This window comes from Gobius niger (assembly GCF_951799975.1).
Source record: "Gobius niger genome assembly, chromosome: 6".
In the NCBI taxonomy this organism is placed as follows: Eukaryota; Metazoa; Chordata; class Actinopteri; order Gobiiformes; family Gobiidae; genus Gobius; species Gobius niger.
Genome location: NC_136857.1, coordinates 9,308,393 through 9,335,760, shown reverse-complemented (window position 1 = coordinate 9,335,760; position 27,368 = coordinate 9,308,393). Strand labels below are relative to the sequence as shown.

At 42.7% G+C, this 27,368-nt stretch overlaps 1 protein-coding gene across 1 annotated transcript in view; it reads right to left on the bottom strand.

Annotated features, from left to right (window-relative positions):
• The window catches only part of fgd (faciogenital dysplasia), a 66,838-nt gene that overhangs the window by 12,069 nt on the left and 27,401 nt on the right, over positions 1 to 27,368 (bottom strand). Inside the window, exons 2-4 of the mRNA XM_079558469.1 lie at positions 2,921 to 3,091; positions 1,807 to 2,008; positions 389 to 941 (exon numbers count right to left, since the gene is read on the bottom strand). Of these exons, the coding sequence (XP_079414595.1) occupies positions 389 to 941; positions 1,807 to 2,008; positions 2,921 to 3,091 (926 nt within the window). The remainder of the gene's footprint in view (positions 1 to 388; positions 942 to 1,806; positions 2,009 to 2,920; positions 3,092 to 27,368) is intronic.

Sequence of the window (27,368 nt, the reverse complement as noted above, 5' to 3'; positions counted from 1 at the left end):
TTTACTTTGTTAGAATTGGAGTTAATGAACACACATGGAGCTCGTGTTATGAAGATGCATGTAAACAGGCCTCGCAGTAATGTAGCCATGGGTTCATTTCCAACTATTGCACTCGCACTCGCACTCACAAACACACTGTCATTCCCCCCGGCCTATTTAACATGTTTTTGGTGGCAAGGAAAACCAGAGGATCCAGTGTGCCTCTCACAAAGGCACACTCTGGCCCAGGGATCGAACCCGGGACCTTCTTGGCTGTGAAGCAAACCACTGTGCCATCTTGCTTCCTCTATACCGGTTCCTCTGTATCTTCCCTTTCTGCTTAAGTTCATACAAAATGTTGTTTTTTTATTATGTTTGCAAACAAACCATGATACATAATATTGCTCACCTTTTGCGTTTCCGTCAGATATCCACTGCTATCCGTTAAAGACAGTATCTCTCCGCTGCTCCCTTCATCCAAGTCGCTGTCCTCGTCCTGAGTGGAGTCGCGTTTGCTCCCCGCCACGCAACACGACACGCTCTCTGTCTCTGTCACGCTGTCGTAACGCTCCTCCTCGTCTATGGCGTCCTCATTGGGGAAAACCTCACCTTCTGCCGCGCACGAGGGACTGTCTATGCCACTGTCCCGGTTGGGAATCTTCCCGTTCTGGTCCGTGGTGGCGTCGGCATTGTCCACTTCCTGGTCCACGTCGTCAAGACAACGGACGCTGACGTCAGAGCAGTTGTCCAGCTGGGTATCGTTGATGTGGACAGAGGACAGGCGGGACAGTTCGAGCGTCTCCTCTCCGTTTTGGTCGCCGTTCAATGGGTCTGCGGAGGGGGAGGAGTCCGTGGATACCTTGATGATGGAGTCTGGCCCACAGGAAGTGACGTCAGCAGCAGTGTCCATCTTCAGACACAGGTGCAGCTGGGAACGAGGCAGCACCCCCAGGATGGGAACCCTGTGGACCAAAGCAGATTCATAAATGCCTTTGCTATAGAGCGCGGGATTCTGTGGATTAATAAAGCTCTCACAAACAGTAAGCAAATCTCTATCCACAGCCGTCTTTATGGAATGTGTCTGCCAGGACTTTTGAAATGAAACTACGTTTATGAAATGTGCTATATACTGTACATTCACACAAAGGAAACAGGGTGATGGGCACAGGACCGGTCATGGCAGGGATCGAACCATCAACTTTCAGCTTATCTTACTACTGCTGCTACTCCAGGGTTAAAATGCTTTTTCGTCAGTTGAACATGAAACATTAAAAAAAGGATACGAATTATACTTTTGAAAACAGTAATTGATTATACAGCTTCCAGAACATCCATCACTTATACATTATACTTCAGAACTGATATAGCCTATGTCTGTTACAGCCACCACAACTTTCTCTACGACTAAATGGTCTATAAATGGACTTCTACCACTACTTCTACACTACTTGAACTATATTCAGAAATGAAAAGTAAACTAAACACTTTCACTCCATGCACTGTTGCTTTGGTAAAAATGAAGAAAAAAACTGCACATTTGAAAGGATAGACAATTTTTTTTCAATGCAAAGTTTTAGTTTTGCAGTAGTATTTAGCTGCAGCAACATAGAAGTAGTCAGATCAGCAGTAGCACTAGTGCTATAAATAGTACTTGCAGCAGCATGTGTTTTAATCTTACTTGAATAACATTTTTACTTCATTTGTTCTATACTTTCATCAATACACAAGAATAATTCTATTTGAGTACACTTTTTGGTGCCTACTTTCACTTCACTTAGATAAACCGACATATGCACAGTGATGCACAGTGCAGTGTGCATATCTTACCTTGAGTTTTCAAACTTCTCTATGAGCAGCCCCACTTTCTGGACCTCTCGCTGTGGTTCTGAAGGTGGGGCCGGGGGGATCAGGCTGGGCTTGGGTTTGGGGGGAGGGGGTGGAGCGGGCAGCGGCCTGGATGGAGCTGGTGGGATCCTCTTGGGTTTCTTGTCTTGGCCAAGAGCCAGAAGGTGCGCAGGTTTAGGGGGCACTAAACGAGGAAAAGCACAAGTATGGTAGCATCAGCATATTATGAGGCAATTTAAGTAGTCCACAGGTGTCCGAGTGATATCCCCATGGTATAGTCCCAAAAAAGTCCGAAAAGTTATTCTTCAAAATCATTAGAGATTTAGTCCAAGGAAGAAGTAGTTGGCAGCTGTGCAGTTCGAGGGCAACTACGAGCTGCTACTGCTGGTCTACTTCCTCATTTGAGAACAGGATGCTGATGCAAGTGCACACAGCAGCAGTCAATGCAGTTACACAGCAAAATGAAAAAATAGACCCAGACAAAAGGGGAACTTCTAAAATTATGTTACAGACAGAGAAGCATGCTGCAAATGAGGGCTATACAAAATGATCTTTAACAGCATAAAGTATTTGCATTGAATTTATGGGATTAAAGAAGGAACTGTGAGCATTCATTTTGTTCCCGATGGTAGAACTTCCTCTATGAAATGTACTACCTGTTAATAATGCACTATGCTTCAATACTAAAAGACCGTGATTGGTAAAGATTCGACTGTTTTGTCATTTGTCATTTGTATTAGACCCAATGACGCAGGGGGCTGTGGTGACTGGAGTGCCATCTCCTTATAATGTATATCAAGCGAGGTCTGGTTAAGGCTTGCAAGTAGAAGAAAGTCCCCTCCTCCTTGCGGTGAGGTGAGACTGAGAGTGCTAGTAACTCATGCTATCAAAAAGAAATGCTTATGCAGTTTGGTCCAAACAGACAACATACTGTATAAGACTGTATATTGAAATGAAAAGAAATATAAGACCTATATCTACACACCAGCACAAATCCCTTATAGTCTTGCGATAGCCAAATTTAGGTCAAGGTTCATGTTCAGATTAAGCTCACGTTCTTTGTTCACAGAGGCCGTGAAGATGGCAGTGACGTTACCTTGAGGTTTCTGAGAGGTGGGCGATCTGATTGGAGGGGAGGGCTGAGGGCGGGGCTTCAGGGCTGGCTTCCCGTGACATGGTCTGGGGCTCGGACACTTCTTGGGCGTCCGGGGGGAGCACAGGATCTCTGCCGACCCGTTCTGGTACTGCAGGGAGGATGGGGAGAGGTCTGGGGAGAGAGAATGAAAGGAAGAGATGTTCAACAAATGCAACTGTCTAATGCTGTAAGGCGTGCCGTGGCAGAAGGGAGGAAGTGAAAGCAAAGAGGATATGATACAGATGGAGATCAACCCAAAACATGCACAGCTGTCCAATTTCCCAACTCTTTACTCTTCACCATTACTGACCCTTACTCAAAAGCTGGAAATGAGTACTGAGACACTGCACTACATTTGCCCACTGCTCCTGACAGATTGCCCACGCAGCATTGAAGGATGGGTAAAATTTCCCTACATGGACAATACTTCAACCTTAGCAAGCGTGTATAGAAAAATCGGATATGTTAAAGCTGAACTAAGTAGCTCATGCCCCTAGAAGCCATAAGCGCCACTGCAGGTGTCGAAGCATGTTGTCTTCTTTTTACTCATTAATGGTCCGTGAGAGTAAATACTACACTGACAGAAAAGACAAAAGGACAGAGGGATATTGTACATCCAGTTACACAATGGAGATACTTTTTTTCACCCAAACTTGACAGTAAATACTGCTAAAATGGCGCTAACCCGCAGTTAGCTTTGCCCACTAGCTTGTTAGCTTCTTCTTCTTGATTCTATTAGTGTGTTTTTTGCGCCTCTGGTCCGGAGCAGGGAAAGTTGCAAGTGTGTCTTTCTGTCCAGAGACACCAGGGGGAGATGAAAGTAGGCTACATGTTAGTATAGGCAATGGTCCATTATACATCACAAGACATTATCAAACAGTTGCTCCACAATGTTTCTTTATTGCATTCAAGAATATCTCCCTATGTTAATATAATGGTGCACTCGTCCCGCCATCCTGCTGCCATATAAATCTCTCAGTATGAGCTCCTCCAGGTGTGACCTTGGTGCTCAGCGTGTGTTTAAGTATATCTGCTCAGACACAGAGGTGCAGTGGTTGTGTCCTGTGCCTGAGGCGGCGCAGACTGAGATCCATATTGGATTCTGCCACACTGCGCCCCAACATCCCAGCCTATTACCGACTGCATCTTTGTGGTTATAGAAAGAAGGATCTTTACATGATTTGGTTGGTCTTGTAAATGCTTTTGGTTTAGGCAACCTCTGACGAAAAAAAAAAGGAACAACCCCAAAAAATAAACAAGTTAAGTTAAAGATGACATCCTAGTTGCTGATTATTTAGTTGGCATCATCCCCTTGAGGAAAACATTATTCATAAATCATCCTTTTGCTTAGTTCCAGCTTTTTGGAGGAGTCACACGATATTCTCTCCCAAATGGATTACAGCCTAGAATTGCAGCGGGCCTTGGACACATCCCTGGCACATCTAATTTGGTATTTGTCAGCTCCAGGCGGTGGCAGCGAGAATGAGTCTTTAATGTAGGCCGTTACGCTGCCTGCCCCATGTGGCACATCGCTGGCTTTCCATTTTGTCATCCGCAGCGGCGCAAGAGACAAACCGTACTTCAAATCACACGGCGCTGCAACGCTTTAAAACTGGGGGCTTTGAAATGCGTTTTGGAGACGTTTCGTTTTCCGCAATCAAAGCCCGTGAGTCAAAAGGGAAACGCTTGACCTATGAAACAGACATGCGGTGCCTCGCGGTGAACTCCGCGACCCGAGACTGACTGAGGTCCTTCTTGGGAAAAGCAAACACTCTTCCAAGACAACACAGAGCACGATGGGGAAAAGAGGTGGGGGGCTCTCGCTGGGAAGGGGGTGGTGTACCTATGGAAACTGTTGCTGTGGTTACCTGGGAGAAAACCTGGCGCCCTCATAACCCAGAGTCTGACACCAAACGGGAACTTGATGATACAGCAGAGAGACGAGCTGACAGCAATGTTTTTAAATTAGGTTTTTGCGGGCATACAACGTCTGACTGGAGGGCTTTAATAAAAATTAGCGTCGCACTGTACAGTATCATCTGGTGCAATAAATATGGCACACATTAGAAGATCTGATATGACAGTTTTCTTTTGAATGAGTTGGTAATTTGATCAATAAATGTCATGTTTCATTTTGGAATATACCATAAATGAAAGGCCATATCATCGCAGGCACTCTTTTGAACAGCCCTAAACCTAGAAAAAGGTATGAAATACAAGCCTAGACAAATGACAAGCCTAGAAAAATAGAAGATGTATTGTTCATGCAAACATAATTACCATTGCCCGTCCGATGTAGTAATGTAGTAGGTAACTTTAACTTAATAAGAAAAGTGTGTAGCTCTATTACCTTGCCTGCGCCGCGCGTTGACTCTCACATGGTCAAAGTCCAAAGTGCGAGGGAATGGAATCTGCCCAAGAGCCCGATCAATACCACAACAATCCCTGCCCTCTGAGTCTGCCCCCAGTGCGGCCGAGACCAGCCTTTGACACACAACGTCACGCGCACAAAAAAACGCACGATTACGGACGCACACACATTTCTGAACACACATCCACGTACGCGCGGCCTGCCTGGGAAGCGCTTCAAAGCCCGTTCTAGCGTTACACTCGCACAATGCCCCGGTCCAGGTGCACTTGAGGAGTTGCACCTGTGACTGCGGGCTCACCTGCCAAACCTGAAGTCCTAGGTTCCTCCCCCCCCCGACACTTCACAACACGGTGACGTACACCACAATAAATAAAGCGCTGGGAAGGACCGTAACTGGATATTAATGCTACCTGGGGGCTCATTAAAAACACAATAGGTGCAATTTAGAACATTTTGGAGAAAACAATTTCACTTGAGAAATGTTTCTTAATGCCAAAGTCTTTCTGTTTGACCTTGAGGGAAAGTAGAAGCAGCAGAAGAGTTAGTGGTCGTGGAAATAACCATTTTTACAAGGAATAAGGAGTTCTATCTAAAGGGACTTTTAACTTTTACTCAAACGTAGCCTCCATGTTATTAATTGGTAAGTTTTATAAGGCATTTTATTGGAGGAAGTAGTGATGATGGACAATTTACCCCTCTGATATTGCTACATTAAGATATTTTACTGCAATAACAATTTTAGAAATAACAAAACAAGAAGCGTTGAAAGTAAGGCTTCAACGCCATAGTGCCACTGTGGTACTTAGTTTAGACTTTTACTAAAGGGACATTTTTGAAGGACGCTAGTTTTATGTCTAACCGTCAAATTGTTACGGGCCAAAGCACGAGTACTTTTACTAGCATATTCTGCGTACTTCCAACACCTTTGCAGCCAATCCATTGCTCAACAGTTCCAAAAGTCTGGAGATTATTTCGTGCTTAGCCAGCAACAACACAACGAGCCAAACACTCATTGATACGACTTAGAGCCTAGACTAAAGCACTTGTAAGAGTCAATGAGTAAATTCATTTTGACAAGAATAAATGGGATTAGTATGCTGTAATCTACAGCCAAGCACTAAGCCTTACTAAAGCTATGTGCTATGTTCAGGCTTTTAAAACTAGTTTTGGAACCACCTTGATATTTTGTCTTGTATAACTTAAACTAATGGATGTGCATTGATTCGGAAAATAGAAATGCGACTTAAGACGTAGTTGTACACAAAGTCTGAAAAGGGTGCTGCAGTCAAAAGAGAAAAGGGAGTCTAAATACCAAGATAGCTGTTGCAAACATGATAATCTGCGCAGGGAAGAGAGTTTGACCATGGACAGGATCAGAACTCGCTTGCTGGGCATGGCAGGCATTTTGAGTGCAGAAGAGGGAGATAGACACAATATATGAGGATGAATGCATGAGTGAATCAAATCACCACTCCGGGTTTGTTTTTGATGAAATTATAATATGGCGAGAAGTCTCGAAAAGGTTGTTTTTATAATATACTTGTTTTAAGTTATTTCCTCAGTTACACAAATACAAATTGCATGCAGAAATACTTGTCACCTCTTCAGTATTGCGTCAATACAGAAACTGTGTGGTCATTATTGTGTTTGTCAGCAGAAGAATCTGTAACCTGTTATTGCACCTCACGTGACGTAATGCACCAAGGCTGCACAGTCACGAGAAGTACAAAGTATTTTGGCTATGAACCAGACAGGCTACATTTCAGAATACTTCCAGGTACTGGCAGGATTAGTCCTAGCATCACCTGTGCGTGAAACTATCCTGATACTTTGAGTTATTTGACAGGGATGATGCCGTGCTGTCAGAGATGGGAACTGAATTACTGGTGACAAGAGAAAGAACTCCAGGAATGTTCTTGTTATGTCATGTAGCGTATGGCTTGAAGTACTTTCACTTCAAAAGCTCTGAGAGAGGCACTGTTTTGGATGCAAGCTGGAAGTTACAGCAACAAAGTAATGACTGGTTGCAAACTGCAGTTGTACAATTTTGAGCTAGGTGAAAATTACATATGTTAACTATCGCTAAGAGAATTTATGTGTTGTTTTAAGCCCTTTGTTCAGTCCAATTGTCTATTGGACAAACTGGACTGACACAGAGACATCATTACTACATTTACAAAAGCCTTGGCCGGTGCAATATCCATATCGTGAGAAGCCACAATATATTGTCAAAGATCTTCCACCTTAGATTTACACATATCTTGGCAAACAAAACAAAAATGCATGGTTTAAATGTTCAAAAGCTGAGTTTCAGTCGCAATTTTTACTTTAGTTCCATGACTTCAATTTTAGCCTGGTTTTGGATCCATGTTACCATTTATTTTAAAGCTTTGGCAGTGGCACAGTTTGATGGAAAAGCTTTGATTAAATCTAATGGAACATACTGTGTTATAATGTAATAATACATCGCAATAATAGACAAGAAGACAACATTTCTCCACATATTGTGCAGCCCAATTCTAATGCGCATGGATGTATAAAAGAAGAAGCAAAAGGGCTGCATGAAACACAGATTATATCAAGCAATGCTTGATAAAAACCTCTTTCAACTCACACTCAAGGTTGAAAATGACATAGTGATGCCGACACAGACTCAACTTAGGGCCTGGATCACTCTGATTCATTCTGCCCGAAAGAAAACAGTGTTTTGACCTTGAATGACCAGCTCCTGCCAAATAATGTCATGTGACTCACTGCCTGGTAAGCACATACTTATTATGCCACGTTGCTTTTGTACAAGATTAAAGTATCTTTATCAAGGAAGCTCTGTTTTTGACATATAATACAGCAACTAACGCTTAGGGTTAGATTTCTATCAGTTGATTTTTTTGGTGGATTTTATGGATTCATTTGTTTAGTTTTGTCTATAGCATTATTACTCAAAATGGTATTCCCAAATAGCAACTGGAGGCCGGAATTTCTCCCTTCATGTGTGTATGTGGGATTTAGGAAGTCTGAATCTAAACTGAGCAGCAACTGTGGTCATCGTTTAGAGCAATTTTGTTTGAGCTTGATCATTAAACCCCCTTTGAATCGAATGGAATTAGTAAAAAAGTATGGATTATCTCAGGGTCAGCTAAGGGTCAACTAAAGATCTCGACTTGGTTAATTTAAACATATTTGAGGTAGATACTGAATATCAATAAAGCATTTTTACATGAAGTTCAAATTGCACAAAGCCGCAGCCAAAACCTCAATGTCACTCTCAATGTCAGCCTGAAGGCACACCCCATACCATTACCAATCATTATCCCTTGAGCCCACCGTCCCCCATTTCCCCTTACAGCAACAGATCACACAGATTCAACCCAGTCTTCGCAGTCAGTCAGTGTCAGAATCATACGCACAACACCCTGCTGCGCCCCCACCTCTCTGCTCCACACAGCCACAGACTCCCTGTAGAGAGGCTCCCGGGACGACCCTCATTATCCCATATCAGCACCATGAGTTCTGACTGTCTACATGCGAAGTACCTCTCCTCCCAGACTGTATTGATCTGTGTTACTGCGAAGTCGTTCCTGATTTATAATGGACATCAGCGGTACAGTGCCTTAACTAGGTCCTGCAATGCGCACAATGAAAGTGAATGATGTACAAACACAGACTGTAAAGACTGAGACGGGATACTGGCCCACTTCACTTAGTGTCCACAGCGTGTCATGTGACTTTGATGACACCTTGTCTCCTTGCCCCACCAGCAGGAGACAGTAACGAGCACTCCGACCTTGGGCTGCCGTCATTGAGCAAGAAATCCACCCCGGAATACTTTGGATGTCATTTAAAAATATATTGGGGAATACTTGATGGATGGCACTTAAAGCAATGTGCTATTTTTGTATTCAGGCGGTATATGGCAGAAAGACAGATTATAATATTACTCGGCCAACAGGGGGTAAGATGCACCGTATAATATTTTAGAACAAAGACATGCAGTGCCCCATGAGGGCTGAAATAACAATCACAATAATCTTATTTGTAGTGGAAGCATTTCAGGGCACTCTATGTCTATGCACAAAAAGCTGTCTGCATTTTTGTGAGAGTTCACACTTCACAGTGAGTGGAATAAAATGTCCTTAAATTACTTTGTCCAATAGGCTAAAGATCATGGTTTTAAATATGTTTTTCTGGTGTAATTTATACCAAACAATACATATATTTGCAATATTTCTCTTTATACATTTGTGTCCAAACCTTTTCAGTGAAGTGTATACGGTGTGGAGGGCCATGGATCAGTGGTCAGTGCGGTGAAAAAAACAGCTGTTTCCCACCATAAAATATTAGTTTTTGAGGTTATAATTGTGTCGAATTATGAAATTACAATACAACAAGAAGCCTAAGGGCCGCATTTGGCCCTCGGTCCACACGTTGGGAACCTCTGTTTTAGGCTATATGTGCTATTGCACATCCTTATATATTGCATATTGATCCAAAGATATAAATCCAGGTTTGCTGAAATATTAAAAGATAGACATTGCTGAATATGAATGAATGTTTGCAATGGCTGTGTTGTGATGAAGCCTAGGTGTGAATTCAGCCTGAATTCAGATCACCGATCTCCAGCTAATGATTGCGTCTGCAAGGGTCACACCTCCACCTTAGCCTCATCAGCGAAGAGCTGCATCTTCATCACAGACAATCATCACCGCGGTCCTGCATTTAAGCTCCAGAGTTCATAGTTCGTCAGCTTCCCAGCTGTGCTTGCTACGACCTACCTCCACCCCTTCTCTTCTGTCCACGGCTTCACCCTGCTTCATCCTCCACCAATCTCCCATACCACCACCAGTGTCCATCTATACCAACTATAGTCTGTATCAATGTCTACTGCCGGGGTCTGATCGCCAAAAATGTTTATGTCTATAAATATTTATAATCGCTGTTTTTGTCTTTGAGTCTATCCAGGTTGACATGAATGCATCGGAATTTCAGTACATGGCAATTGAGAATATTTCTGATCTTGATATATTAATCTGTTTTGACAATCACCAACTGCCAACAAAGCAAAACCTGATCTTGTTTGAGGATTGTTTATGTAATATAACCTTCAAAATGAAATTGAAAGTCCTTGAACACTCACTGAGAGGAAAAGCTGGCATGTGTCTGAGAGCGTCTGCTTCAAGATCCCACCTCTAGCCCACAGAGCAAATCCCCAATCTGTGACAATCAGCACATTTGACCCTCACAGGCACCCGTAGGCCCCTGCCTCACCGGCTTTGACAGACAATATTACATCCGGATCAAAGCCTTTCCAATCACACACAAGCATCCCACTGAAGATTAAAATCCACATTTGTTTATTTGTCATCACTCAAAGCACAGTCACGTTCCCCTCACCAGCCCCTTCCGCACAAACACAGGCCTGTGTATTGTTATTGTTGAGGATGCTTAGCTGGACATCTAGTTAGGCCTGTCTTCCCACCGTGGAATCAGGTCAGTGGGCACAGCAGGTTCACAGCGTGTCACCAAAATTATGTGGAAAAATGATGGCAGCTCCCACAGAAAGGGACAGTGATATATTTAGGATGCTAAACTGGGATGGAGGTGAAAACACATGGCAGATACGAGGGGAATTAAAGCAATGAATGAGAATGATGTTGTTAGCCTTAGGACAAAACAGAGGTAAACACAGAAGCACAATCCTACCACAAACGGTTATATACTATTTGTGTCAGTAGCCTAAACAAATCAAGAGAGATGATTATAGGTGTTGGGCTGAAATTCGGAAACAGCTTCTTACTGTGTTTAGGACAAAATCCTCCACTGCGTCACCAGCACTTCACTGCTCTAGCAGCAGCAATGATCCAGATAACATAAATAGTAGGTGTGTCAGAATTTGACGCAAGTGGCTAGTTCACTTTTAGTAGTATGATAGAGGACACTACAGTATGTGGAGGTGTCTGGGCTCCTGTGATCAGTGAGCCCTGTTTAAAAAGGGAGAACATTTCTGGTCAAAATAAAGATTCCATTTGTGATCAATCTACCGAAGCTGAATCAAAGTAATAATACAGGTATGACCATGCTAATGGGCCTCAGGACACTAAGCTATTTCATAAGCAGATACCAAGTCAGGGATCATACAGGGTGGAGCTGATACTCGCCGCAAACAGAACAATGTTCCATAAATGAAGTGCGACCAAGGTTTAGGATAATAACAAGGTGGAGCTAATAGCAAGTCAACTTAAATACAGTTTTGCAGACCAGTGGAACCACAACCGAAGAAGTCTCTTAGATGACTGGCAGAGCATATTTCTATTTCTACACAGCCCAGTACAGCTGACAATGAATGCAATGAGTTCAAACTAATTTGCGCACAAAACTAGCTTAATGATGAGTATGTGAGCTGTCAGATGCCGGCCTGTACATGTCTTGGGGAACACCCCTGGGTTTATAATAAGCCTCACTGTGAAAACAGGACAAGGCTTTGGTGATTCAGGAGTTCCAGTTTGGAGCGAGACAGCAACAGCGGTCGGACTTTGGCAAGACGTGACGTTTGTGGAGATCTCTGCCTGGATACAGCGCTGCACGGGAGCCCGAGGCATTACTGTATATATTACCGAAAGTAGCTCCACGCTGACAATTAGGACAACCCACACACATGGAACAACCTGCCTGGAGATGCCTACCCCGTGCACCGTCCCAGAAACTAGTCAGGCCTGCTATAGCCTCTCTCAATGGGCCCATTCACTGTGCAACATTAAAAACATAGGTTTTGTCATTGGGCTCGGTGATTGAAGCTAGAAGCACTGGAGTTAGCATCTTTACTGTCCACTCTCTCCACTTAACTATCAGGGGAGAGCAGCGCCAGCGGGTGGTAGAAGAAAATAACATCAGCAATTTCCATAGCCGCTGGGGTGCAAAGGGAGGTGGAGGTCATGCCAAAAACAGGCAGGCATCACGGGTCGCTTTGGTGCCTGAGCAAGTAACATTTTCAACACATAAACACATTTTTGTCACTCGCTGGATGGAGATCCCTTAGAATGTGGTACATTTAAATAGTTGAAAACCTAAACTTAATACTTAAACGAACAGGCCACCGTTTTTACATACTGAGATATGTTCTTACCTGAGCTTAGACGAGTTGATGTGTACCTGTCTTTGTGTGTGCCCTCAGTCCCGTAAAAAGACCAAAGATGTGGTTAGCATTTGGCCTCTCCCAGTATATTCCTATAGTTCCAAACGGGGGTGAAGACCAGACAGGTATATATCAACTCATCCAAGCTCAGGTAAGAACATATCTTCATTCAAGGTCATTTTTATACTCACTACTGCCATCTCAGGTCTTACACGTAACTGCAGGTTCTATATTAAGCTCGGCCATGGGGGTACTTCGGACCCGACCTTTTTGAGTGACAGTGCAGGATTTTCGTTGTGGTGAATAGGTCTGAGCTCATTCTACACATTAGGACATTGCTGTTGGAGGAAATACTTACTACTTAAACTCTGTATAGTCCCTTTAACAAAATAGTTGGTCACTGAGAAATTGTGACACTGTCTCACAAATATAGCATACCCATATGATTCTGTGACAACTCAAAATAACAAAACATCTTATCTAGTGCCATTTGACTTTATTTCTTTTGCAGATTTATTAATAGGAGCGACTTGAGGCAACTTTTTAAAAAGTTATTTGTGTATCGCAGGCCCTTCCGCTGCAAGTGGTGTGATTGACGAGTCTTATATTGACCGGTGGCTTTAACCAATCATTACAGCGGATAGAACTAGTTACAAATTGTCAAAATGCTTGACAAAGTTATTGATTTACGGTAAGTGGGATGTCGATGAGAACCACTGCGGCTTGCACCGTAAGCATCCGTCCCTAAGTGCACAAATTAACATGCTGCCCAAGACATTACTGTGTTTAGAGCCATCTGCCCCACAGTCCACTGAGCTACTCAAACACTTTAACTTTAGTCAGCACACATTCGCCAATCTGCTCCTGCTGCTAACTGCTAACACCAAACTGTTTCTGCCACAGTGACCACAGAGAAATATGCAGCCTCTAGCAAACATACAGCAACACTTTGACTTCCCATCTCAATAAAACTCAAGCCACAATGAGTGTAATGTTTTACGCTAAACCAAAACATGGCTCTGAAGGCCACAAAATTAGACCTCTGGAATAACAGGCCTCCCACAAAACAAGAGGCAGAAGTGTTTGCTACTCCTGACGCCTTGATTTAGCTGTTTTCTCCAGTCTATTGTTTTATTTATGTATTTGGTTAATTTAAAGGAATGTAGGTGTCGACTATTGAAATGTAATAATGCGGACTTCCGCTGACGTCATGCCTGCAACTGCAGCTTGAAGAGGGGGCTCTCGTCCAGAAGTTTTAAATTTTAGTATACAGCGTCACTCAATCTCGGCATTTTTACCCCTGGACAGTGGACAACATGAGTGGGCCTAGTAAAGTAAACAAAACTACAACCAGACGCGACAATGCGAAGAACGAAACGGATGAAAGCCTCGCTAACCATGCTAAAGCTAGCAATGCGGCTACAGGTGTGCAACAAGATAGCATCGCAGAGCTACTGGCAGAGTTGAAGAAAGTGAGGGCTGAAAACCAGGAGGGCCACGCACGAACCAAAACCTCACTCGATCGACTCGAATTTTCAGTACAAGAGCTCAACACGAAGATCTTGAAGCACGAAGACAGACTAAATGAGGCGGAAAAGAGAATCAGCGAAAATGAGGACAGGGGAATGCGGCATGAGCGTACATTAAGGTACCTGCTTCACCGAGAACTTGAGCTTACATCGCGCTGCGAGGACCTGCAAAACCGACTAAGACGCAACAATCTAAGGATCTACCAGGTACCAGAGGGCAGCGAAAAACGAGACATGATGAGCTTCATACCAGGTCTCATTCGCCAAGCTCTCAATAAACCGGACATGGAGCTAAAGATTGAGAGAGCCCACCGGGCGCTTGTGCCTAAACCCCGAGATACCGAAGCCCCCCCAAGGTCCATAATCGTAAGATTTCTAGACTTTACAGTGAAAGAAAACGTGCTTCGACTTGCATGGGGCCAGAAGAAAACTTTCTTTGAGGGAAAACTGATTTATTTCGATCATGACTACTCCCCTGATCTGCAGAGAAAGCGAGGGCGAGTCCGGAATGTGATCAAGCAACTCAAAATGAAGGGTATCAGTGCGAAATGTCTGTACCCAGCTCAACTCAAGATTCATCATGAGACAGGAGAGAAAACCTACGCGACACTGATGGAGGCCTCCACTCACCTACAGGAGATGGGCATCGCTGTGCGGACGGAGGAGCGAGAGCGGCTGGAGAGTGCGGCGAGGGAGGACAGATGGCTGTTAGCAGGACAAGATACGCGCAGAGGAGAGGCGACGCTTGCAGCTGCGGACTATAACACCTTCTTTAAAGAAATGCAGTAGATAAGTATTGCCTTATCAAGAAAAGTTGCGCTAAGTTTACAATAATAACATGCCGAGAATATAATATTTTATTTTTATTTTTTTAATTTAATTTTATTTATTTATTTTGCTTTTCAATAAGAATTTTGTAGAGTATAACTAAACGCTGTATAATTTTACCACATATTTTTAGTTTGGACGATAAGGAGTGTCCCCTGAGTGTAATGCACTCACAAAGCAGTCTCTTCTACTCGAAAGTGACTGCACTGGCATTTTGCCTTACATCAATCCCAGAGATAGCTCGTCACCTATCTCTGCCCCTGCACCAACGGGAGCTGATCACTTTAAGACCAGCTGGTTACTTGGAAGTTGAACATGTTTTGGCAACGGTTCGGCCAAGGTTCTATGTTCCTTGTTTTTTGACAGATGTTCTGGGTTTAAATGATCATAAAACATTGTTTTTTGTCACTGAAAAATATAGTAAAGATAACCATTTTCTGTTAAAACGTATTTTAGTGAAATATGTCTGTGGTTAATTTGGTCAGCTATAATATAAAAGGTATTAATAATCCCATCAAGAGGAAAAAACTGTATAGTCAGCTAAAACAATTGTGTTGCTCTATTGCACTGATTCAAGAAACGCACCTCTCGGATAAAGAACATTTGAAACTAAAACGCGAATGGGTAGATCAGGTATACAGTGCTTCGTGTAAAAGTGGAAAAAAAAGAGGAGTTGCAATTCTTTTTCACAGATCAGTTAACTTTCATAATGAACAACTAATACAGGATGATGAGGGTCGCTATGTCATGGTAGTAGGCAAAATTGATGACGTAAAAGTTACAGTTCTGAATCTGTATGCCCCTAATGAAGACTGCCCACAGTTTTTCCAGAAAATTGCCTCTATCTTGGCCGACAAAGGAAGAGGAATAATTATTGTAGGGGGCGATTTTAATTGTATATTGAATAGGACACAGGATCGATTACCTAAAGATGTTGGGCCAAGAGCTAAAAAGATGGTGGCATTGCAAGGAATGCTGGAAGAACTAGGTCTGGTGGATATTTGGCGCTCCCTTCACCCAAGAGAACGGGACTTCACATTCATGTCTCATGTGCATGGGTCCTATTCAAGAATAGACTTCTTTGCTATATCAAAAAAAGAATCATATAGAACTATAGAGAGCAAAATTGAACCCATAACAATTTCCGATCACGCTCCAGTTACATTGCGTATCCGTCTGGGTGTAGAGCCATCCTTTAGGTATTGGAGGCTTAATGTTTCTCTTTTAACTGATCATATTGTGTGCCAAGAGCTAACAAATGATTTGGTTGAATACTTAAATCTTAATGATCTTGACAATGTTCCCCCATCTGCTCTATGGGATGGATGCAAAGCTGTAATGCGGGGGAAGATAATAGCTGTATCCTCTAGGATAAAGAGACAAAGACTAAATGAACAAGGGAAACTAGAAACCAATATAAGGAAGTTACAAAACGAACATAAGAAAACACAAGACAAAAAAATACTCCCCTTACTAAAAGAAACTATGCAGAAATTGGACGAATTACTTACTTACAAGGCAGAAGGAGCCCTTAGGTTTGTAAACAGAAAATACTACGAAATGGGTAACAGAGCGAGTAGACTACTTGCCTTCCAACTACAAAAAGCTCAATCAAGCCGAATTGTGACAAGAATTAAACATCCAATAACTAATGATATAGTAACGCAACCTAAAGACATAGCAGAAGCATTTGCAGCTTACTACACTTTGCTATATGAAGGCCAAAGCCAAATTGATAAAACTGAAAAGATTGCAGGATTCTTGGAGCCACTTAACATGGTTAAATTAACTAATGATGAGACTGCAGACTTGGCAAAGCCTATAACAATAGCTGAGGTCAGAGAGACTATTAGTAACTTGAAAAATAACAAGTCACCGGGAATTGACGGATTCCCGGGGGAATATTACAAGATGTTTATAAATGAACTATCTCCAGTTCTGACAAGAATATATAATGATGTTTTGAACAGCAAAGACCCACCTGCCTCCTGGTCAGATGCGATAATAACGGTGATCAAGAAAGAGGGAAAAGATCCCACGCTGTGTACTGGTTACAGGCCTATTAGTCTTCTGTGTGTCGACCTTAAGATCTTAACAAGTATCCTTGCCAAACGTATACAAAAATATATTAAGAAACTGGTAAAGCCTGATCAGACAGGCTTTATTAATGGCCGTCACGGTTCAAATAATATCAGAAAGACCCTAAACCTGCAATCACTTGCCACCTCAAAAAAAGAACCATCAATGCTTCTCAGCTTAGATGCTGAGAAGGCATTTGATCGAGTTGACTGGCAATATTTGCAACAGGTACTACTAAAAATGGGGTTTGGAGATAAATTTGTGGGCTGGATAATGATGTTTTATAAAAATCCAAGATCAAGAGTTAGGGCTAATGGACACTGCTCTGATTTTTTTAGCCTGGGTAGAGGAACAAGACAGGGCGATGGGCTCAGTCCAGTCCTGTTCGCCTTGAGCATCGAGCCACTAGCAGAATCAGTGAGACAAAATCAAAGCATACAGGGCATAAGAGACGAGAGCGGAGCAGAGCACAAAATTGCATTATTTGCAGACGATGTGTTGTTATACTTGAAGAATCCAGACTCCTCCATTCCAGCACTCCTTCGATGCTTACATGATTATGGTTATATTTCAGGATTCAAGATCAATGAGAATAAGTCTGAAGCAATGATGATGTCTGGAACATGGCCAAGCCAACTAAATACGACAACATCATTTAGACAATGCCATCAGGGCTTTAGGTATCTGGGGATTACTCTAACACCAAATCCAATGCAACTTTTCAAATCTAACTATAATAAATTAATAACACAAATAAAGGCAGATTTGTCGAGGTGGGAGGTTCTACCCCTGTCCCTATTCGGAAGAGTGGAGACGGTCAAGATGAACATTCTACCGAGGCTCCTGTACTTATTTCAATCTTTACCGGTATGGGTTCCTATGTCCACATTTACCCAGTTAGACAAAATGCTCTCCAAATTTGTGTGGCAAAATAAGAGGCCGAGAGTTAGACTAAAAATTTTATGTTCACCAAAGGACCTGGGTGGAGTCTCTCTCCCAAACATTAAGTATTATTATTGGGCTTCACAATTACTTGCGATAACACAGTGGATAAATAATGACCAGGAGGCGGGTTGGATCCAAATAGAGCAGAATGCAATATCAGGTGTACGACTATCAGTCCTACCGTTTCTGAATGAAAAACTCTGGAAGAAACTCAAACTGAATAATGTATGGGTGAAACATACACTACAAATATGGAATTCAGTAAGGAAAAAACTAGGAGGTGCAACTAACTTATCACGGGCCATGTCTATATGTGGTAATATTGAATTCCAGCCGTCATTGTGGGACAGTGGCTTTAAAAGATGGGAGAGCAGTGGTCTGCGTACAATTAATCAATTATTTGAAGGTAATCACTTAAAGTCTTTTTCTCAACTACAAAATCAGTTTTTCTTACCCCCAAAAGATCATTTTCGATACCTGCAGATAAGACACTATATCCAAAGTCATGCCAACTGGGACAAAGTAAGAGCAAAGCCCACAGGTATAGAGCAATACTTCATCACCTTAAGAGAAAAACACCTGCCGATCAAGAATCATGTGTCCCACATATACAAAATGCTGATGGGAAACCTGGGAGATAACACATTTGATGTCAGAGACAAGTGGGAGCTGGAATTGAATGTTATCATTGATGATGGAGCATGGAAGGATATGTGTGGGATCAGCCATAAAGGTATCAATAGCAATTTATGGAAAGAATTTGACTGGAAAATTAAAATTAGATATTTCAGAACCCCTCTAATAATTTCTAAATTTTACAAAAATATGTCACCGTTATGTTGGAGAAACTGTGGCAAAGTGGCTGATCTCACACATATACTTTGGGACTGCCCGGCGCTTTTTAAGTACTGGCAGGACATTCAACAGGAGATAGAAAATATCTTGACTGTCAGGATCCCCAAGGACCCAATGTTTTTTCTTCTTGGAACTATACCTGAAAACATTAATGATAAAGACCAACAGTACATACTCCGCATTCTTTTGCTGATTGCGCGGAAGATGATCACTGTTAAGTGGAGAAAACCTTCCCCTCCAACAACGACAGAATGGACGCAGAGACTTAAACAAGTCTACATAATGGAACAGCTGACCGCAAAACTCCAAATGAAAATGGAGTTGTTTTCACAAAGATGGACCCCAGTGACACACTATTTGCAAATGTGAATGTAAAACCCTCTGTCAATGTTGTATTTAAACATAACATTCATACTTTATTTAAATAAACTTGAAGTTCAAAAAAGAAATGTAATAATGCAAAAATAATGCAATTATGTTGTTATCTCAGTTATTGGATATTGCTTTTTTTCTTTCTTTCATGCAGCCCTAATAGCGTTTGTATTGAGCCGTTTGAGACTTATTACAGACTCAGACTAAATGATTTAATAAGTTATATATTAAATATAGATTTTTCTGGGAGAAGAGGAACATAACTGCTTTGAGCTGTATTATATGAATGAAGCAGCTTAATAATACTCCTGTCCATGATACTAATACTCAGGACAAGGATACTGGGGTCAGCCTGAGGTTATGCCAGTGTTATTTGATATTAGTGATATCTGGGCAGTTGACAAATCTCCCTACTGGGATTTTAGTACCTGGATGACCTGGATTTTCATATTTCCACTGTGTCCACCCAAATAGGTGTGTGCCCACCACACCCCCCTGTGTCAGGAAGGATGGATGAGAGGGGTGTCTCTAAATCCCGTTGACAGTCAGTCCCACCCAGGTCGGCGTGTTACCTAGTCCATGTACTTTACTTTGAAGGGTATGGATGAACAAGGGCTGGGAGTAACTAGGCAGCTGATACACTCTGGACTAAGACCAACATTTACAGAGACAGAAAGGTCATTCCGCACCAGCCGTTTGACGTCAGTTTTGGAAAAGTCACTTGACTCGGCTATGCTGTGATGTTGTGGCTATAGTCTACTTAGAAGAAGACTCCAGTCATAATGTTTTGACATTAGCTTTGATTGTAGATCTAATAGCAAACAAAGATCTGTGAAGGCCGAATACTTTTACAATCTAAATGGCTACATTATTGCAAGTAACAGATTTATTCACCAATAACCAATGCACCTTTTGTTTAAACTTAATGGAACCTACTATGTTCAAATGGCGGAGCAAACTATAGCAATATTGCAATATTCATGTCAGTTTTCTCTTATTATACAACCCTAGAGCTGATTCGGCAACATACAATATTTAACACACACCCCTGTCTGGTGGAGAAAAACACACATTAGCCGAGAGTATGATAAAGAAGGGAGCCAGTGGACACAAACCTGTGCTGTTTCAATGCAGCCGCGTCAGCCATCTTGGCAATAAGCAGCAAATGATCATCAAACTGCACAATATACCCTCTCATTAAACAATTAACCCTATGCAAGACGATATTGGATGAGGGCAGAAAGCATGGAGATACCAAAACAGCCAGAGTACAGTAGGGCTCTGTTGTACAAGCCAGGTGTACAGCAGACAGACTATAAAGGTCTTGCTTCCTTTGTAATGGCACCCTCCCAGCAACGCACTGCAGCGCTCTGAGCCACAGACCCACCCAGCACTTCCTTCACACTGAATACCAGCGCCATCAAACACATTTACTTCTATAGAAACATAATTGAGCAATCATATCGTTAAAAAAACTGAACTTAGGCATGAGCACAGGCCGACTATTTTAACATTATGGACTTCTGCATCGCCAGGTACTGGTTCTAGAGAGCTCAGGATTGTGCCAATAACATTCTAGAGTGACCTGATCAGCTAATGGTTGTTTCGCAGCTAGTTTCACAACCTTTTTCGACTTCCACAAGGGTAATTGCATTGTCACAGTAGATACGAAATACCAAAAGATAAGTATAAGACATTTTTCCATGACTAAGCCCAGTCTTCTTCTCCTTGCTGCTGAGTAATATCACTCACCCGCAGAGGATTACTGAACACTATCCTGAAACTCACCATTTAAGGCATTTTAAGTAGCGCTGGCCTCTCCACGTGTGCAGGTATTGACTTTTACAAGGAGACATTAAAGTGCCCCCTGATGCGAATATGGCAGGAAAGGATTCTCTCTTAGCACTAATTCCCCAAAGGAAAGGGTATAGCATGTGAAACTTTGAGCTAAAATTCGCTAACACGTACGAAACACTGTAGTGTGTAAAGAGACTCCCCTCGAGCAGGATCTCGTAAACGTTCAGTTACTGGCTACTGGGGAACATCACTCATCATCCACAAAGCACGTGACACTGAAAACACTCTACGTGAGGCAACGAGAGAAAAAACACTTTGACTACTGTCTTAACTGCTAATTCTGCACTATTGTTTGCGGGAAGACGTTTTCTTTTTTTTTTTTGCATGTCATGTCTCCCGCCCTGTCCTATGAAGTCCAAAAACAACACGCATGCTTGAGTGGAGACAAGAGAGCTCCTAACCCTTTCCGACTCAGTGCCCAGACCGAATGCTGAGGACATGTTCGGCATAAGGCACGCTAGCCGACACAAAAAAACACCCCCGTCTCCCTACTGTCCCGTGTCAGCAAAAGTTCAGACTCCAAATCTCACCAAGCTGTATTTTACACAACCACACTTTGCCTATTTCAGTTTAGTAAGTGGCACTGTGCTGGTCTCACGGCTGTCATTATCTAATCACTTGTCGTTGAGTGTTTTGTTGCTGATTCCTATAATCACAGCGAGCACCAATGCTGCAGGAAATACCTCGGAGGGCTGCGGAGGAAGACCCAGGTGCCCCGCGGAACACGGGAAGGGATGGCTATAATTACTTTCGTGACGGAGCGCACTAATTGGACTAAATCTTGGGTCTGGTATCCTAATAAGGGTTATTCCACGTCTCTGCAAAGGGTTTAGTTGCTTTGGAACATTTCACCTTGATTCATAAAAGGGGAAATAAGCTGTTTAAAGGGTTGCTACCAGATTCTTATTTGTTCATTTAGAGAGAGGAGTACATAAAGTTTAAATTGTTAGTTGAAAAAGTCTCGGTGACGCATAAGCAACTTCCCTCTCTCTTGGTACAGCTGTGTTTGTTTGTTTTTTGCATTTTTCGGCAAACTGCATTTGTAGTTACTGTTTCACTCTGTTTTGCTGGATGCTTTTGTACATCTTTGCCATGTTTTAGGTGGTTTTATGTTTTGTTTTTTGTTTTGTTTTTTAATGTAGAGAGTCCATAATCGTCCTGAAGAAAACTTTTTAAAGTAAACAAACAGCTAGCCTATGAGCTAAAGACATTTGGGACCTACACATTTCTTCCTCTGAAACACTGAAAAGGCACCAAGAGCCCCCTACACCTGTGGCACAGTGGAGTCGTCACAAGAGGCGCTACAGGAAACAAAACAGGGACAAACGAGGAGAAGATGGTGAAAGACTGTTGTGGAGAGGAGGGAGCTGCGCAGGAGGAAGAGGAAGAAGGAGGAGCTGACCAGTGCAGGACACCACGCTCTGAAACAGGGAGGCACTGCACCACTTCAGAGGAGTGTTCCCGACCTCCAAAGCATGCTGGTCAGGTTGGCCCACGGTGGTGGCATGCAGGACTAAAACCTGAACACAATTTTGTTGTACGGTTGTACAATGACAAATAAAGCACTTACTTCTTAGTTGTGGTCTCATTCCTAACTCTCCTAACAATCCCAATAAGGGATGGTTAAACTATATTAAAGTATAACAAAATGCACTTTATTTTGTAACTTAAACCACGGATTGAGTGTATTATTAGTAAGGTGTGTTCGTTTCTGCAACACAAAGACTCTTACAAAGTGAATATCCCAGCTTCCTCCATACACTGGCACAACTGTACTGCACATAATGAGTGTGGACGTTGTGGCTGAGAGGCATTCATTCCCTTGGCCTGCTCCGTACGTAAACCTGTCCGAATAGACGGAACGGGACGAAACATAACTCATAGGTTTTTCCACTGCCCAGGGTTTCCTTGATTTCACCTCCTTGTGGGCGAACAGTGCAGGGCTTTGTGCACCGTGAGACCAGTGAGTGATGGGATGTTCGGGACCGAATCAGCTCTTTTTTGAAAAGTGCCTGAACGTGAAAGTGGCTGCCCCTCGAGTTTCGTTTCAGCTTTGCTTTTTAGTCATTTTTGATACAATAAGACTACAATAAAAGGAGAGTAATAATATTGCCAGATTATAATTTTCACAATACTTCGATATTCGATACAAGACAGTATCGAATATTGCCATTTTTTGTGCTGATGTGATTGAGGAGAGATTTGGTTCAAGTTATTAAAATACAATTATTAATCTATCTTCATATAAAATGGTTTATCTGGCTGGACTCATGCAAAATCATTATAGAAGTGACAGTCTTTTGATATAGATCCCAAATATCCGGTTGCTTTTAAAGAGTCATCAATCCCATCGTTACTCACAATATCTCAGACTCATCTGACATTACCGATATTAAACATCACTCAATACATAAGACACTCTGACATGTTCCTTGTTATGTTAGGAGTCATGGAGGCAGGAGACAGAGGATGATCTGCAGCATGGACTCTTTCTCAGATTCAGCTTGAAATTTCCTCTTAAGCCGCCTTAATGACCTGGATCTACTCCTGAAGCTTCTGTGCCTGTACTTCAAGCTCCATCACTTTCCTCTCCAGTTATGCGTTGGCCACATTTTTCTTTTCATCTTACACTCTCAATTCTCCAGCTTCTTCACAGCATTCTTTCTGGCCTCCTCAGAGCTTTCAAACTGTTTTCTCATGGACTGGATCTCTTTCTGGAGATATTGTTCCTTCAACTCTTTCAGACTCCCATTTAAGCTCCTGTTGTAGTGCATAAATACTCTGTCTCTTGCTCTTGCAGAAGGCTGAAGGCCCGACTTATTGGCCCGCCTTAGCTCCTTCCCGAGTGAAGCTCTTTGCTCTTTCTGCGTTAGAACTTTCCTCCTTGCGAGGCACATTTGAGACACGTCCCAATCCTTTTTTTATGTTTTAAAATAAATATTCAGTTCAATTCCAATTACTTTGGAAGCATTCAATACATGTAAGAGAAGATGGTAGTATGTGTTGCATTACAGCTGCTAACCTAAAAGAATCACATGCACTTCACAAAATATTTGCAGTGGTCTAAACAACAGAGTTTGCAGGTTTTATACATTATAAATCGTTATAAAATAAAAGTAGCTCACGGGGAAATATTTGTATATCTATCCAGGATGGGGACAGGCACAGAGCACTTAGAGTCATCTTGTGTGGTTTACTTTTTACCCTACAGGCTAATGCTTTGCTTAGAATTACAGACACCATTCCTTTCATTCTTTCCTTCAAAACAACAACAACTCCAAATGTCAGCCACAAACAAACGTACCAAAGGAATGTAGTTAGAGGATTTAGTTGTGGATTTTGCATATTTTGACCTATGTGGTTGTTTGAATCTTTTATGAGTATAAAGGGGTGCACTAGACAAAATATTATATTAAGCCATGCTGTTGAATCTAAAAGATCTACACTTTACTGAATCCTGGTTTAGGTCATGATTTAGTCCTGTCTATACCTACAAAACAATTTCAATTAACCTCAGTTTGACAAATCAGTCCAAAACCACGCAACTATCTTGTTCATTGACATTGTCTAATCAAATATTAGTAGTAAGTAGTTCTTAGCTGGCTTAGCTTCAGGACTCACCTTCAACCTATGCTGAAAGCCCTGACCAAAAAACAAACATACAATACAACAGTCTGACTTATTCCCCTATGTTCCTATGACCCAAATGGTCCTACGAGTTTTGGGGTCCCAGCCCATACCTTGATCCTCAGTCCCTTGTCTGTCGGCCACCGCCACAGCAGCAGGTCGTCATGTCCGGCCTGTGGCGGCTCACAGAGGCACACAGCTCATTGATCGTTAGGTCAAAGGGTCATTGATTGGTCTGAGGTCTCCCCGTCAGTGTGGCCCAGTGTCTGCCTCACAGACCGCCTCGCGCAGCTGCCGACGGTCGCCATGGAAACACACATCCTACTACAAGACGCCCCAGTCAGGGAAATTATAGTGTGGCAAACGGGAGCTCTTAATACAGACAGCTGGTAATATCAGGGCGGTACAGTGTCTAGCAAGGCGAGAGGTTGCCTGATGTCAGCGACTGCAACGAGGAGCAGGAAATTTAACTGCTTCCAACTTAACTTATAATGACCAGATCATACAGCCCCTCTGAGTCATTTACCCCACCCTTATGTACATATTGCTAATTTATAATTTACATTTTGCTGATAAAACGGTTCTTCTCATTTTGAATTGAATTAGTGTGACCAGGCAATTTTCTGCAAGAATCAGATTGTTGTCTTGGTGACGTGTAAACAAGCAGCAACCTCCCTCTCTCTCGGTGCAGCTGCATTTCTTTGCCTTTTTCTGCGAACTGCATTTGTGGTGTCGGTGCTCCACATTGTTTTACTGGATACTTTTGTGCGTCTTTGCTGTGTTTTTGTGGGGTCCGGTGGATTTTTTTTTACTGCAAACAGTCCATAATGGTCCTGTGGAGGCGTCACAAGAGGAGCTACAGGAAACAGGGACAAACGAGGAGGTATCTGGGCGAGACACAGCTAAGCCACACTTCTATTGTTCTGGCTAATGGTCGTTCACTGGAGAATAAAACAGATAAACTGCTAAGCTCTTCCCTGAAGATGGTGAAATACTGTTATGGAGCGGAGGGAGCTGCGCAGGTGGAAGAGGGAGGAGGAGGTGGGGCTGACCAGTGCAGGACACCACGCTCTGAAACAGGGACAAACCCAGAGGATTAGAGGAAGACATCCAGCCAGGTTTCCTCCAGGTGATACGGTTTCCCCGACCTCCAAAAACATGCTGGTTAGGTTGAAATAAAGCACTTACTTACTGACTTACTAAGGTTTGCCCAAGTCTCATCTACACTGTCAATTTTCAAAATATAAAAAAATATTACAATAATATTAATTTGTCAACATGTTGTGCAGCTCTAAAGACTTCCAGTTAAAGTCTGGTTTAGTTCTGTACCATGCGTGCACAGACCTTGGTTATAGTCTTGGACTGCACAACTAATTTAGTCATCCTGGCTGAGCCGAAACTACCCAGTTCAGACCACAGTTAAGTCCTGGTACAGTGAGGTAGCCAGTATGCTTTTTTACCCTCAAGTTTGACTTCAGCTAGTCTATCCTCTATGCCATTTTCTCAAATACCTCAGTTAAATCATTGTAGTGCTTCTATCCAAGCACATTGTTGCATATGCATGTAATTTTCCCAAACTGCACCACCTTAATTGCATATCTTTGGTACAACTCAGCCCATGACATCATTGCACAGTTAGTGGTCATCCCCGCGTGCTAATCTGTCCAGAACCCAGCTCACCATCGGACCGCTCCTCTCGAGAGCTCCTATTTACACTGAGTTGTTAAAAATGTCAGCAGGAGATATCACGTCGGGCGGCAGGTTTTTATCAGTGAGACAAGACAGGGGCATTGAACCAAAAAAAGAGCCTCACTGCCGTTCCCTGTTCACTGAATTACACATTACTGCTTCAAGAAGATGCCAGAGGGGATGAAGCTTTCACTCCCAATTAGCTGACATTTCCAAACAAGAAATTCAAACTCAAAAATAGAAATGCTAAACACACCACACATGGGGGTTGGAATCGAGGCGGGAGAAAAATAGACCCCCTAACAGCTCAATAAAACATGCAGGGCGACATGTATATTTCAGAAGGCAGAAAGAATTAGCCTAGATTCAGCAGACAGCGCACCCAAACACAACCCAGGCAGCTTGGCAAGCGTGGGTTTCGAGTACTACCAACACAAAACAACTACAGAAGTCACTCACCGATTCAGTCCGTCACTCGTGGGATTTGTGTGGCGTCCATTCTTGTCCAGTCATTGATAAAAAAATATCCGAAAAGCCAAGTTTATTTTACTCCACGAGACACATCTAGATGCTGTGTTGCTGCTATAGTGAGACTGCCACTGCTACTACTGCCTCTGACTGTGTCTAACCACGCTAGCTCCTCCCCCCTCCCCGCTACAAATGTCCCAGCCCTAAAAAAAAAAAAGGGAGAAAAAAAAATCTCATCTCCTCCACTCTCCCTGCGCCTCCGTGCCAGCCCTGATCCCTGGCTCCATTCAAAGCATAGCAGAACAGAGTGGACTATGGGACAAACAATAGCACCGCCGCACTGCCCGGTCTGAAAGAAGCCCCGAGCAGACCTCAACCAAGGGCCATAATGCCTTACCCAGTCGCTATGGAGACTAATGGGCGGGGGAGAGAGAGAGAGAGAGAGAGAGAGAGAGAGAGAGAGAGAGAGAGAGAGAGAGAGAGAGAGAGTGAATGAAGGATGGGGGAAGTGTGGCGTACCGGTGGGTGCACTATTGCAGGGTACTATAGAATATTTAAGTGCATATTCGAAGTATGCATGTCTTATTATAGTAACCTGGGCTATGCTTGAAAGCCTTATAGCTGTTTTTTTTTTTTCAAGATGTGGACAAACATGTGTTT